The 16,424-nt window shown below is 38.2% G+C and overlaps 1 protein-coding gene across 1 annotated transcript in view; it reads left to right on the top strand.

Annotated features, from left to right (window-relative positions):
- The window catches only part of LOC129753519 (uncharacterized), a 17,628-nt gene extending 6,762 nt beyond the window's left edge, over nt 1-10,866 (top strand). The window contains exon 3 of the mRNA XM_055749342.1: nt 10,789-10,866. Within this exon, the coding sequence (XP_055605317.1) occupies nt 10,789-10,866 (78 nt within the window). The remainder of the gene's footprint in view (nt 1-10,788) is intronic.
- Nucleotides 10,867-16,424: the final 5,558 nt, after the last annotated feature.

Raw genomic sequence — 16,424 nt, 5'->3', positions numbered from 1 at the left:
TCCCAACCTATCTCTTGTCAGCTTTCAATAATGAATTGAACATATTGTATTATAAATATACTAAATTATTATTGTGTACTTAAAATGAATTTTTCTAGCCTTTTATTTTAATAACTGGTAGAGTTATAATAAGTTAAAAAAGGATAAAATATGCCATGTTTAACATTGATCTCTGGCATCTCCGATATGAAATTAAATATTTTTTTAATTTTATCAAATTTAATTCAACCATCAAATAAGAGTTTTGAATAAATTGCTTTAACATATTGCGGACCAAATACGAGATATCTCGTTTTTTCGCTCGCCATTTAGAGGCATAACTCAAATGTTATACATTTGATAGTAAAACTGTATTCGACAAAATTAAAAACAACACATTCAATAACTCTAAAATACTGAATTTGTAAAATTTGTTCCAATGGTTAATGAGATATAGAATGCCAAACTTCGCTATCTCCCGGCTTAGATTTCTTCGCGGTCCATAATGTGTTAAGATCAAAATTGATTTTTTGTATAGTTTTTTATCGAGAATTCACATTTCCAATCTCGACTTTTAAGCTCAAGATATAACAGTGGAGTTTTTTAATCAACCCTCTATTGAAAATGATGAAAGAAGTATAAATTAAGGTGAACAACAATCAATTAAATATTTTGATTGTATTTTTGACCTGATCTCAAATTTATTTTAGAAATATGATTTCATTTCTTTTTTAATCTGGTGAAATATTTTATGCATTCTATTTCTGTGCACTGATTCAGATTTCCGCAGCTTTAAATTCTGTTTTTTTTTCTCAAAAATTGCACTCAATTCCCGATGTTTCGGAAGTATTGATTTCAAATTTTTAAACTTGACTGCTTAAAATTTATTTTCAAGCAAATTTGTAGTTCTGAATAAAAACCTAATTTTGAATTGGGTTTTGAACGGGTTTCCCCAGAAAAAACGACTGCCAATATTTTTTTAAATCGAAAAACCCTTAAACCAAGGTTTTCTGAAGCTATAAAAAAGATATTTTTTCGAAAAAATTGGTCCAAAAAAGATAAAAAAAGATAATTTTTCGAAAAAATGGTCCATTTCCAGTTTTCTCATGTTTTAAAGTTACTTTTGGCTGAAGCTTTTGATAATTGCTCATCAAACAGTTGCCATATGTACGGATTTTTAGATTCTCATATCTTGAAACATTCCGCGCAAAAGGTAAGCTAAAATGATAAGCTTTGGTTTCATGCCGATTTTGGTAAAGCTCATCTAAAGAAAGGATAAGGTTTTCAAGGGCTTTTTTTTATCTAAGCTTAAATGATCTAATGTTTTCAACGGACTTGTTTTAAATAACGTCTAGAGATTTAGTCACTCATATTTGAAGAATTGCTCGCATAAGCACACATAAATGAGAACCATAAAAGTGATTTTAAGTTTTGCTGAAACTAAAGGTGAAAAAATGTCATAAGAACTTAGGCATTTGTAAGATATCCCTTAAAGTTGACATTATGAGCTGAAAATTATGTGTCTTTGGACAGGTCAAGGAGCTAAATATCTAGATCTCAAGAATACGATTCTTAATAACGTAGATTATTTCTTAGTCATGCTGACAGACAGCAGACGAATCATTGCGTAATAATGGTTCCTGTGCGCTCGAGTAAGATTTTCTCCGAACTTCAGATGAAAAGAAGTTTTACGAGATTGAGATGACTATTTCTCCGAACTTCGAAAAAATCTTTAGTTTTTATAAACGATCCTAGTAAAACTTGAGCAGTTTTCCTGTGATTCGATGAGCCATGCTCCCGAAAGTAATAAATGCGATTTAAGTGCGTTAATCTTAGGATTGAATTTTTAATCCAATTATTTTGGAAGTCAGAGAAATCACTTTAAACTAGCCTTATCCCATCTGAAATTAAATACTTTGATCTGAAGTTTTATCTATTTCCATTCCTTACAAGTGACAACATTTAGAATTATATGAAAAGTCAGAGAATAAGATGAAATTTTATTCAATTTAGGATCTCAATGCATTTATGTATTTTGATAAAATGTGAGAATTAGAAAAAAAAATTGTACATATCGAAAAATCTTGTGTTTTCGAACATCCCATTCAAAATTTGGAACTTTCCAAATCGTACTCAGTGAAAATTCTTCTTACACTTAAAAAAATTGTGTTGTGAAAGACAAGTGAATATTATTGTTATGATTTAAAATTTACTAAATGCTTTCATATAAATACGAATTTAATTTTTCTTACTTTGATTTTCTGCAGAGAAATAAATCTTGAATTACCATTCCATATTGTTGGTAGCCGACGAATGCAAGAAAAAAAAAATGAAAATAGTAAAAAGTGCTTGCAATTTCGCTTTGTCGCCCGATTCGTATTATTTTTCAACCTCAAATAAAAGCGATAAACAACAGAGAGTAAAAACCCACATGAGAATCATTATGTGTTTTATCAATTATTTTATTTTTACGATCGTTTCCATTGGTGTTTGTTGCGTTTGTTTTCCCTTTAAATGTTTTGTGATGATCTAGCACACCAATACTCATCAGAAATGAATTCTCTCGCACACTTATAACAGCCACTCATTTTCACCTTTCAATGAGTGTGCGGTTGAAGTTCATTCCTAATTTGTGAGTTCCGCCGCTTTCCATGTATGAGTTCTGTCCATTCGAGGGGTTTATTATTTTCCTATGGGAAAGGATCGTCGATGTGATGTCGAGAAATGCACTGGAATGGAAAACCCCAATAAGAAAAAAGAATAACTTAGAGCGTTTGATATTTAGGGAAGCGGCGCGGCGTGGAATAGCCATGCAACACGTGTTTTTTTTATCTACTTTGGGGTTTTTAATACTTTGCTGCTAGAGGTAGATGGTTAAGGGAAAAGTTTAAACTTCAGTCTTAGAGTCAAAGGTGTTGTTAAAACGGAATACATATTTGGAAAAAGAAAATTCAGGACTCAGAAATTTCCATAAAACACAAGTACAGGAACGATTTCAATAGATATTTATGCAATAAGTTGTAAAAAGTTATTTTCTTCAGCACGAGTCAATTAATTATGGCGATGATTATTGTGATGAAAAAAAAATCAAATTTTGCAGCGAGTTGTGTCACACAATTTTTTGCAAAGCCGGAAAATATTCTCGATAACCAATTTCTTATACCTTTAGAAATCAGTTGTAGTTTTTCCTTCGAGATCAAAATAGTGGCGGTACAATACTTTTCGACACTATTTTGAAAACTGTATCGAAAAGTATTACTTTTCGACACTGTTTTTTTTTCAGTCGAAAAAGTAGTATTTTTCAAAACCTAACTTCGTTACAAAAAAAAACCAATATTTTAGTGTGGAGTATCAACAAAAAAAATTTTTCTGCTCTGGGAATCTCTAAATCTAGTAGGAATTTTGAATTCTAAGATCTTAGCTTATTTTCAGAAATTGACTGCAAAATTAAAATAGAATTTTTAGTACATATTGAATCTCAACTTTGCATTCCAAATCCTGTTGAGGTTTTGATTTCTATGTTTGGAATGTAGCTTCAAATCACGAAGCAAACTCATCGTTATCGCTTCTTTTCGAAAGGAACAGTTTATCAGCTGACCGAATAGCACTTCCTTAATTCCATTAGCATGGCACTGGCATAGAAATGGTTCTAGCAAATCAGGAGCAACAGCAAAGGAAGACGTAAGCAAATCGAATCGATAAGGCTCAGAAGGAATGCCAGCTTTATTTGCCAACCGGAGGAAGCCAGCTAACTGATAAGGAAGTTGTCATAGGACTTGTTGGCTCATGTCCTTATGGAAACGAAATAAGTAATGCAAAGCATATGGCACAAGTTAAGGAAGAAGAAAAAAAATTAGAACAGAGCAAAGCCCTCGAAACAGGACTGACTGTCAACAGGAAGGCTTCCTGCTGATTTGGTTTTGTTTGCCTGGTGCCGGCGTAAGGACATTTTCAGCTGGACTGGGCTAAATGGCTATAATCACATTAGAAGCGAAACGATAATAGAACCGACAATTTCCTTATGGCTTTTGGTACTTGGTTTCCTTGTTACAAGATAAGGATATTATTTCAACTTGATGTACATGTATTTAAAAAAAATTGAATTCAATGTATATTCAAAGTAGATATTTTAAGAAAATTGTATGCAGTTTACAGTAATTTTTCAGAGACTACAGAGAACACAGGATCGAATATTGATACAAACTCCGAGAATAGATTGATAATCGTGTTTTCTCGGAAATATTTTTCAGAAAACGATAATAAATACGTACTTTTTAAATTACTGGATACAGTACCGTTCATAATTGTATAGAAATTGGAAGCTCGCGCTCTGTCATTTTGACTTTGAACTTCCATAACTTTTTTCTCTGATGATATTTTTTGGTCGAATTTTCTGCGTAAGAGAGATCAACTATCAAACTATCATATCATGAAATTAGAGCTTTATAAAGATTGTATGGCCAGAGATAGAGTAATTTTACAAAAATCGGACTTCTTGGACTTTTACCATTCAAACTGCAATATCTCTGAAACAACGCAACGTTTTTTATTGAAATTTTGCTGAATGTTTGTTGAAATATAATGTTAACATGTCAGAAGTTTTTGAAAAGTTCTATCGATGAGATTAAAAGTTACGCGATGTACAGTATTTCAGGCACGAAGCTTCAAATGCGATTTCTATAGAATTGGTAAAAGTCCAAATGGTAAAAGTCCAAAAAGTCCGTTTTTCATTGAATAACTCTATCTCTAGCCACACAATCTTTATAAAGCTAAAATTTTGTGATATAATAGTGTGATAGTTGATTTATCTTACGAAAAAAAATTGATCAAAAAATATCATCAGAGTAAACAGTTATGGAAGTTCAAAGTCAAAGTGACAGTACGCATGCTTCCAATTTCTATACAATTATGAACGGTACTGTACATAAAATTGACGCTTGAGGTTCATTCTACAACACTTGATTTCGGAACTGTTGACAACTGCTAATAAACATCGATAGAAGATTGATTTGGAAGGTTAAGATATAATTAGCAACATTTGCTGGAAGCAAGTTTATTATGTCTTCCAAAAGAAAATGAAATGCCTAAAGCATATTACAAAAAAAAAACATATACATAATTTAGCAAACCAATTTTGAGTTTTTTTTAACAGAATGAAAAAGGTAAAGGGCAAACACGAAATTATTGCGACACATTCAACAGGGCACAACAGACAGGCCATAACTTTTTCACCATTGGGTAAAATCAACCAAATTTTGCACACTTTCTCATTGATGTGTGTTATTGCTTATATGCTGTCAAACTCGAAGTTGTGTTTTTCGATTCAACGAAAATGGAGGTGAACCAACGCGAGTCGTGAGAAGAAATTCTTTCCAAACACCTGAAATTTCCTGACCTGTCGTACCGGCAGTTGGGAAAAATGTTGAACACCCACAATTCAATCGTCTCTAGAGTGTTGAAGCGTTTCCAGGAGGTTGACGTTGGACCACGGCAACGGAGGTTGACGTTGGACCACGGCAATGGAGCTGGAAGGAAAACTAGGACCGAAGAACAAAAAAATGAAGGGGGAGGTGAAGCGGATGTTTAAAGCAAATCCCAAAATCTCCAGCCGTGATTTGGCTAAAAAGATTGATATGTCGCAGAGCTAAATACGTCCAGAATGCAAAGAAGAGAGCGGGACTACATACATATAAGGTAGAGAACTTTCCAAACCGCGATGAGCGGCATCAATCGACGGCTAAAACTCGGGCCAGAAGTTCTACGAGAAGATGCTGACAAAATATGGCTGTTTTGTAATGGACGACGAAACGTATATAAAAGCTGATTTTAAGCAAATTCTGGGGCTGGAATTTTTCACCGGACGACAAATTTAAGAAGAAGAAAACGTCGAAATTCGCCTCCAAATATCTCGTTTGGCCGGCCATCTGCTCTTGTTCTGAGGAGTGAGCCTTAAGTGACAAAGGGCACAGTAAATGGCGAGATCTACAAATCTAAGTGCCTCGAAAAGCGCCTTTTGCCGTTCTTGCAGCAGCATGACGAAGCTTCGCTATTTTGGCCAGATTTGGCATCATGCCACTATTCTAAAAGTGTCCTGGAGTGGTATGAGGCCAATTCAGTCCATTTTGTTTCAAAGGACATGAGCCCGCCAAACTGTCCGGAGCTTGTCCCGTTGGAGCAGTACTGGGCAATAATGAAGCTGGAACTTCGGAAGAGCAAGAAGACAGTCAAAAAAGAAAATGGAAAAAAAAACTGGGAAACTGGTACCGAATGACACTGTTAAGACTTTGATGAAAGGCATCAAGCAAAAATACGTTCAATTTTACACTCAAGGCTCCATCGATTAAATTTTCTATTGATTTTTGAAGTAAATATATGTATAAAGCTACCCTAAAATTTAGGTTTGATTCTAAACATTATAAGAAAATTGGCATGATATTTTCTATGTCCCAAAAATTTCGTGTTCGCCCTTTATGTATCGAGTTTAAGATTTAATAAGCAGCATGTGCATATTCAAATCACATTCTTTTTTTTCATACCAATCATTCAGTGACCAATTAAATTTTCAGCATGGTACACTTGTTTGCCCAAAGCATATTATAAAAAAAATCCAAATTAACATATTAACCAGGATCCGTGGGAATTTCGGTGTTCCCATTTCAACAGGTGAGTTAACGCGGGGAGTTAATTTTTTCCCAGGACATTCCCACAGCGCTATGAATAATACATTATCAAATCATTATCCTTTGCACCCTCTCTCTCTCTGTCTCTGGAGCGCCAGGACAATTGCCGGAAATTGCCTCAATGGACGCACCCAGCCGTAAAAGGTAGTAGATAAAAGTGTAAATTCATCCCCCAATTAGGGCTGACCGACGCAATCAGGCACCGATCCGGCAAAAAAAAGAATGTGAAAAGAACCCTCATAGCGCTGTTATTAGGAGATCTCAACACGACTCACCCTTCTGCGAGTTGCTGTTTTTGTTTTCTCGCTTCCCCTTATGGATGTTTTTATGTTCGATGTTAGTCAACAGGTACAAATGCTCAGGTGTTTCGAGTCCCTTTGAAACCTTAGCAAAAAGTATGGAAAAGGGGGAAAACAGGTAACGATCGTTCACGATTTGGCTGGACTGGCTGACTTTCGCTGTGCTTTCATTTATCTCTGGAAATGGAATTAATTTGTCGCTTGGATAATCACCCCTCTGACTTTCCATAGGCAGCACTACAAAGGGACTTCCTGACTCCTGTCCGGCCGATCCTTTTTTTCCGTAGCGTGTTCTGATGTCGAGTGAAGCGTTGTGGCTAACCGACCGCGACAGGCATGGAAGATGACTGGAAAACCAGGATGGGCTTGCTATTTCCGGCGTCGGTGAAAGATTCGTTGGAACAGGTAGATTTTCCCCGGAAGTGATGCCAGTGAAGCAAAATAATTTCAGAACCAATATCAACGGAAAGAAGAGAGCTCTTCTATGGAATCACGGACAATGTACTGTTTCAGAGTGTTTAAACATTTATTGTCGATGTCAAAAACCATTTTTTAAACAACAACTACATGTGTTCTGCGGGAATGTTGAAATTTTCACTTTATCTATCAGCAAATATTAGGTAAAACACTTGATGTAACGTTTTCAACACATAACATCATATGACTTTGGTGATAAGAAATGAATGTTAGACAAAATGATGTATCAAGTTAAAGTATACGCTCTTTTTGATTATGCAGTGCGTAGCAGTTGCATAGAAGGTGCCCTGCAGTTTATTTTTCGAACCTTCTGACCCTACAGTCATCGTTTAGAATTAGGTATATGCTTTAATGTTGCTGTTTTGTTGGACAGTGTCCGGTCAAGAGAACTGTGTAAGTACTAAATTCGTCCTTCAGGTATCAGGTATCGGAAAAATTCGTTTTCCGATCCAGCTCTGGCAAGTTCGTCGGCGCACTTGTTTCCAAAAATTCCCTTAAGTCCGGGTACCCATAGAAGGTTTAATTCATTGCCTTTAGCAAGTTCTTCGATTGCTTTCCGGCATGCGATTACTAGTTTGATCTAGAACTGGAAGCACTAAGTGATTTGATAGCTGCTTGGCTATCTGAACAGAAATAAATTGTTCTGAACATAATTTTCTTTTGAAGTGCAATTTGCACTCCATACATTATAGCATATAGCTCAGCCTAAAAGACTGTACAATATTTACCTAGAGGTTGAGCATGTTCTATGTTCAACTCGTGGCAGTAAATTCCAGCACCTGCACGACCGTTTGATAATGAACCGTCAGTATAGAATACAATATGAGAGGACATTTGGTCCTCTACGAAACCTGATAACCATTTAATCTAACCAATTCAGGCCACACATTTGTAATTTGTACAGTCATCGTTTAGAATAAGGTATATCCTTTAGAGTTGCTGTTCTCCATTTGTCCATCTCCACTTAAGATCCCGAATCTCGATTTCTTGCGCCAGCGATTCACAAAAACTTGCAGTTTTCGCGTCGTCACCGCACCAAATTTCGCACCCGTATAACAATACCGGTTTGACGTTTGAGTTGAAGATTCGGATTTTAGTTCGTAGAGAGATTTGGCGTGATCGCCAGTTATTTTGGAGACTCGCAAACGCAAATCGGGCCTTTCTGATCCGGGTTTCGATGTCTTTCCTGGTACCACCATCAGGCGTTATCTGGCTACCAAGATACTGGAAGCACTCCACTTTCTCAACTTGTTGCCCAGCTACCATGAAACTGGAGGGATTTCCTGTGTTGATCTCCATCGACTTGGTCTTTCCGACATTGACTTTGAGACCTGCTGCCTTGGAACTTTCGGTGAGGTCGTCGAGTTTGCTCTGCATGTCTTGTTGTCTTAGGGCGAGCAAAACAATATCGTCAGCCAGGTCAAGGTTGTTCAGTTGCTCCATTGTCGAAGGATTCTACGGCAATCCTCGGTTTGCTCTATACAGTAAATCGATCCAGTCAAGATCTCATCCATTACGATGAGAAAGAGTAGCGGTGATAAGATATGTTCACGTCCAGCAGTTACCGGGATTGGATCAGAAAAGAAAGACTGGACTAGTTTCTATGGGACTCCTCGTAGCCTTAGAGCCATCCAGCTGTTTTCGTGGTTCAGTAAGTCAAATGCTTTTTCGAAATCAATGAACACCAGCAGAAGAGAGTCCTGGAATTCGTTGAATTGTTCCAGTATGATTCGTAGTGTTGTGATGTGGTCCACACATGATCGTCCGGATCGGAATCCAGCTTGTTGCCGTCGGAGTGTAGCGTCGATTTTCTCCTGGATCCTGTTGAGGATCACTTTGTAGAGTACCTTGAGAGTTGTACAGATCAAAGTTATGCCACGCTAGCTACCGCACTCGATCAGGTTTTTTTCTTCGAAACCTTTACAAGGATACCCTGCATTTAGTCATCCGGGAATGTTGCAGTATCCCAAATGTCAGCGGAAAGACGGTGCAACATTTGAGCTAACATAGCAGGGTCGGCTTTCAGCATCACAGCAGGAATGCAATCGATTCCAGGCGCTTTGTTGGACTTCATGTCTTTGATTGCCGCTTCTTTTTCAGCCAGCGAGGGCGCTTCCAAGTTTACACCATTAATGAGACTTCCTGTTGGCGCTTCGAGCTGCGGGTTCCGTTGGCCATCGCTATTTGTGACTCGGAAGAAATATTCAAAATGCTCAGTCCAACACTTAAGCTGATCTGTTCGATCTGTCAACAGCTGACCTGCTCGGTCTTTCAGCAGCATTCTTGCAGTAGTCCTTGCACCACTAAGGCGGCGAGAAATGTCATAAAGTAATCGGATATCTCTAATGGCGGCGGCTCTTTAGCCTTCTTCGGATGGGGATTTTGTCCAGGCTCTCTTGTCTCGTCTACAAGCTCGTTTAACTGCCTTTTCCAGTTCCGCATATCATGAGCGGGCGGCTGCTTTAGCTGACCCGGTTTGCTCAATTCCGACTTACGCCTTTCTCCGACCATGGACCATCTTCCAGGTTTCATCCGACATCCATTCACTTCTTCTTCCACAAACTTTACCGAGAGTATCATGGCTCGTCGTGATAAACATTCTTGATTCATCGTATCGACACCCGACTTTCTCCTCACGCCGCGCCGTTGGACAAGCGCGACTCTCAGTCGTATCTCATCAAGGACGAGATGATGGTTAGTTGCAATGTCTGTGCTTCGTTTGTTGCGGACATTAAGAAAATCTTTCATGGGGGAAAAAAGTTATGAATTGTAGAAGCTGTATTTCTCTTGGTGAAAAGTTCAGCTGAACGGCCAATTCCCAAATCAATATATTGGTCGTAAATCAAATATATTACCATGAACCTACTTTGAGTTTCTCGATTTAATCGTGCGATGATGTAAACATCGTCATAAATATCCTAAATATTGTTCGGCAACCATAACGTGCGGAGAATAATTTTAGGGAAGATTTCATCTGCTACACACTAAGATTTCAAATTACCCCTCGGGATAATGACTCTTCGAACCACAGGGAAATGGCTGACATTAAACGAAGTTCGTATGGGAATCATCCCGAATCCCAGGACGCTTCATTTCTCCTGAAATTCTGGACAACATTCCCACGAATGCACAGATACTCCAACAATTGTCCTGTATCACGGGAAAACATCAGCTGTCATCCATTTTCTGTCGCGCTTTTTTATAGTTTATCTTTTTCTATCCTATGTGTGTTGCTCCGTATAGTTTCCCGCTCGTGCGGCTAATTAATATTCGATCAGTGAGAATCGCGGGAGCTGCTATAATCCAGGCGGAAGGTGCAATTCGTTCCTAAGGATCCAATTATTCCCAACCAGTTCGAGGTATTGGCCGGTCGCAGCATTCAACGCCCAACCGGGTTGCTGGAGCAGAACACCAAGGTCAAAATTCCCTAGAACCTAGCATTATCGTGTGGTTGTGAAGCAGGTTTTTTTTTTTAAATAATATAAACCGACTGAAAAATAACATTCCATATTTTATTTTCAGGCAAAACAGCAGTCAAGCAAAAACAACATCAGGACCAGCAGCGAAGTAATAATTTTCAAATTCATCTTATCAATAAAATAAAATGTTTTTGAAAGAGTCATTATTTTTAGAACAAATCCTTCGTTTCCATTTATATATAGAAAGCAAACCGCCTCGAGCCTACAGGAAAATTTCTCAGCTTACAGCTCAAACTACAGGAGAAAATCGTTTTGAACCTACAGATGAGTTTGACAGTTGTTTTCCTGAGCTACTTTTCTGTCCTGAAATCGTCCTGAAGTTTCAGCTGTTGAAAATACAGGACAAAATCGTTCCGACCACAGGAGAAAAGATTAAGTGTGTAGGAAGAAAGCATTTCGTCCGGGACAGTTTCGAAAACGGTAAGTTTTAAAAGCTCCCCTCAATTTGCAGTTTCAGAATGCTGACCGGTCTTCAGTAGAGATGTGTCGCAAAGAAAGCTGACCTCTTCTTATTGTCTCTCTGATAAACGCGTACTTGATATCCAAGTGTTTCATTCGCTGATGGGTCCGCGCTTCATCCAGAAACTTGATACAAGGGATGTTATCGAAGTGAAAAGAGTACTAACCTTCATCGTAGGTAACCTTCATCTTAAGACAAACATAAATCACTCACAGATTGACCGACGCATAGGGCTGAGATAAATGATCTCCGCTGCTGGCGATCCGGAGCCAGCGTCTTCACTTTCTGCCAACCAAGGTTTACGTAAACTGTGCGGATTTCAGCGGTTAGACTAACCCCGCCACGAGCTTCTGGGCGTGCCTCTTCTTCGATGCCCATCTGGATTCCAGTCAGGCACCTCTGCAAATCTCGTTTCCATCTCCTCGTAGCATGTGCCCTACCCATCTTCACTTACGTTTCCGAATCTCGACTTCTAGCGCCTTTTGATGACACCGGCGATGTAGTTCCACGTTTGAAATCCTCTTTAGAGCGTATTGTTGAAAATATAACATCAACTTATTCCCGCTACTTTTGACTCAGATGTTAAGGTACGTGAAATACTTTTCTTCAGAACCGTAAAATACCTTTTTCTTAAAACCTTATTGACGGATATATTGTATCTAAATAAGAGGTCATTGAACTCAAAGTTAAATGTCTTCTAGCATGGGTGACCAAGATTTTCACAAAAATAGCCTTATTTTGAAAATAGTGGACAGCAGAAATTGTATTTCTTTACGAAATTTTCGCATCGTAGATCTGCCTGTGGGATCTTTATGTACATTGAAGAAAAAATGTTAGCATATATTGAGGGTCTTTGGAATTCAAAAACCTTCTGGCCCGTGGGCCAAATGGTTTTTGACTATTAAAGACCCTCGAATTTATACAAACGTTTGCTCTTCCGATGTACACAAAGAGCAAACAAGTGGATCAAAGTTGAGAAATTTTCATAAAAAATTCAATTTCCGATGTCCGCTAGCTTCAAAATAAGGCAATTTTGGTAAAAGTTTTTGCCACGCATGGTCTACAGCCAAACAAAGCTATCAACATATTTTAAGTGCGGAAATTTGTTTGAATACCATGATAGATTTCGTTTTGATTCGATTACTTGTAGATGGTTCACCGAACATTGTTCGTAAAACATTCCGATATCTATCTAAACCGTCAGAAGCAGAAACAGGGGGTGTCTTCTTCTCGGGTTTGATATTTCCCCGGCGATGACGATCCCTTAGCGTTTGCGTGAAAGGAGATTTTTCGTAACTTATAATTGTTCACTTCACGCTCAAAGGCGCATCACACAACAAGCGTTCTTCAAAAGGCTCCAGCCGGAAGCCTCTAAACATATAGGTATCAGGAAGGCGCACCTACCTGTTGGTTTGAGGGGAGAATTAACAATAACGCTATCGGACGGGTTTTTCCGTTCACCATCGTGAACGAAAATGCAAAACGAAACACCTTAAATTGGTTCGAAATCCCTGCAATCAGGAGGAGTGCCACGCTTGACGGAATACTTAGGTATTCCTACCTGAGGGGAAAAGCAACTGACCCGGAGACCGGATATTATCGTTTCGGGAGGGTTATCTACAGGTTCTGTCTACTCTCTGGGGGTAGTGGGTTCTCGATTGAAAAACCAGGGTTGTTAAGCGGGCAAGTGGAATTTAAATGGCTTCACTCTTTTTGGGGTTGCACATGTTTATATTATTCAAATGTATGTGAGAATAAATTTGATGCCTTATTGTTGCAACTTTTCTTCAGGACAGGTGAATAAAGGACGCTGGTTTTGGATAGAAATACTTGAGAAAAAGGGTGTTTTTTTATTAAAATTCCAAGTTGTCCTTTTCCCACGAAAAGTGGTCAAAATGAGTGGGGAGGTTGAAAATTTCTATTCTTTCTGATAGAAGAGTTAAATACGAAACGTACGTGTGCATTTTTAGTTTATTTTTTTACTAGCTGATCCCATACGAACTCCGTTTCGCTTTCAACTTGGAATATGTCATGAACAGTTTGTATGAAAGCCGATTGCCAAGCATTTTCCAGATGCACTACTGAATTCATTGTTAAATAATAATTGCAAAAATATTGGTCGATCACTTTGCCTGTCGTCTGCTACTAAATTTAAAATCAGAAAACCTTTGACCGTGCCAAAAAAACCACGTGTATAAATTTCGACTTGATCATTGCATAACAACGCAATTATTGCCAAAAAGCTAAACCCCTTTCGGGGGCTCTTATACAATCTTTGATGACTGAAATCGATTGCCCTTCCCTCAAAACTCCCGTGTGCAAATTTTCAAAGCAATTCATTGTATAATAACGTCAATATTGCTAAAAACAGTGAACAATTAATTTATTTGGACGACCCCTTTCGTCGACCCCTGGCAAAGCATTTGCCATCTGAAATCGGTTGCTCGTCCCTGAAAACTACCGTGTGCAAATTTTCATCCCAATCCGATGTAAAATAAAGACGATATTGCAAAAATATTGAAAGGTTTATATGGACGGCCCCCTTTGTCGGACCCTTTCACTGAATTTGATACCTGAAATCCATTGCTCATCTCTCAAAACTCTCGTGTACCAATTTTCGTCTGAATTCGATGTATAATAACGACAATATCGCATCAACAGTGAATAGTTAATATGGACGACCCCTTTGGCCGACCCCTGATTTTAGTTTAGATAAGTGAAATCAGTTGTTTGTCCCTTATAACTCCTATGTGCAAATTTTCACCCCAATCCGATGTATAAAAACGTCAATATCACTAAGATACTGAAAATTTAATATGGACGACCCCTTCTGCCGGCCCCTTAGACTGAATTTGATACCTCAAATCGATTGCACGTCACTCAAAACTATCGTTTACCAATTTTCATCTGAATACGATGTATAATAACGTCAATATCGCAAAAACAGCGAACAGGTCATATGGACGACCCCTTTGGCTGACCCCTTGCACAAAATTTGACACCTGAAATCGATTGCTCGTCTTTCAAAACACTCCTGTGCAAATTTTCATCCCAATCCGACGAAAAGTAACGTCAATACCGGGAAAACAATATTTGTCTTGTATGGACGACCCCCTTCAGAAGGGGTCATCCGAAAATCTAAAAACATTTTTCATCCTTCCTGGTCCTAATGAGCATCCATGCCAAATTTCAGCTCTCTAGCCCTTAAGACGGCTGAGTCTATAGAGGACAAACAAACAAACAAACAAACAAACAAACAAACAAACAAACAAACAAACATACAGAAATTGCTTTTTATATATATAGATTATTTCTGGGCGCCTATTTGCTTAAATAATAGCTACTCGATATACATAAAGATATGATTTGCAAAGGACCATTTGTAACTTCTGGAAGTTAAAGCTCTCTTCCTCGTCGCGCAGCAGCTAGGCCAAATCGGAACTACATACATTATCGCTGGTCGGAACACCTGTTTGTAGATTAGCATCTTATTTCTCTGGCATAGTCGGGATTTCCTGTTGATGAGAGAATAAATAGATTTAGTGTATTTATTACATTGAGATTAAATATCTTCAATGTGATTTTTAAAAAGTAAGATTCCGATCAAGTGTGAGTCCTAAGTATTTCACGTGAACAGACCTTTCTAATGAAACCCCATTAAAAGTTATAGAATGATTTTCATTAGGTTTTAAAAATTCAGCTGTTGGCTTAAGGGGAAATAAAATAAGTTGAGTTTTGGAAGCGTTAGGAGAAATTTTCCAGATTTTCAAGTAATTCAAAAAGGAATTTAAATTTTGTAGCAATCTACTGCGTAGCACCCGTAAATTTCTACCTTTGGCTGAAAGCAAAGTATCATCAGTTAATAATCTTCTACCTTTTCTTTCTGGTACATCACGAAGAACAGAAGTAAAAATATTGTATAAAATTGGCCCAAGTATACTGCCCTGAGGGACACCAGCTCTAATGGGTGTCCTTGCAGAGCATGAATTTTGATAGCTTACTTGCAAAGTTCGGCTAGTCAAGTAATTTTGAATAATTTTGGTGAGATATACAGGAAAATCAAATCGAGTTAATTTAGCTACTAGACCTTTGTGCCAAACACGGTCAAATGCTTGTTCAATATCTAGAATTGTTGTTTATTTGATTCAACTATATGTTCGGCAACGGTTTATTCATAAGCCCAGAAATGTTGTTAATTTTCAGAGTGTGGTTTACATCCTTTAAGTGTTAGAAGCTTTTTCCGACTTAAATAAGGCAGGTTCCAAATCTGTGCCTTGTGAGGGCCCAGCGCGACCTTGTGCCAGAAGTTCGAAAGTGACCGAAAGTTCGACCACACCTCTGTTCGACAGTACCAGAAGTTCAACCGCACCTGTAGGAGGCGGTTTCTTGTTCTAGAATTGCGTCCAAATAATCATGAGCAGTATCAAAAACAACAACAAACGGAATATAGAGAAGGAAAATTGGAGGTGATCCCGAAATCGTGTTTTGGATGGGAATTAAGCGTTCTTCGTTTGGGCAGCTTACCCAGACACTGCACTGGCGAGGAATTCTTGAGTTTTCAAGAGCTGCGGAAGTCCCCAGTTTCCAATAAACTGGAGGAGAACTTCGCTCGTGTTCCAACAACGTACGGGCCGTAACATTACCACCTGATACATCCGAACTACGGAAATGCCCGGACATCGGACTCCCATCGGCAGTACCGACAGTCAACGCAACAAGGGTGTGGCAGGTTGTAAGGTTCTCTGATAAGAAGTAATAGTCAGTCTAATAAGGCAACAAAGGATTGCTGCGGAAACAAGCGAGCAGTTTTAAATATGCTTCGATCAGATAACGATCCGGTTGAGGAACAGCAGTTAACATGGGTGGTTTATTTTCCAGATAACCAATACAAAAATATGCTTTCATTACAAGGAGTTCGATCATTATTTGTTCGCCCGTAAGGGGTTTAATACAAACTTGGTTCGCTCTGCGGCGAGCTACAGTGAATCAGCAAAGAACCTGTGGGATACTGAACATATTTAATAGCGCGTATTGGCAAAACACTTTGCCA

Source organism: Uranotaenia lowii, chromosome 3, assembly GCF_029784155.1.
Source record: "Uranotaenia lowii strain MFRU-FL chromosome 3, ASM2978415v1, whole genome shotgun sequence".
In the NCBI taxonomy this organism is placed as follows: domain Eukaryota; kingdom Metazoa; phylum Arthropoda; class Insecta; order Diptera; family Culicidae; genus Uranotaenia; species Uranotaenia lowii.
Note: the sequence above shows the minus strand (reverse complement) of the source record. Positions and strands in the feature narration are given on the sequence as shown.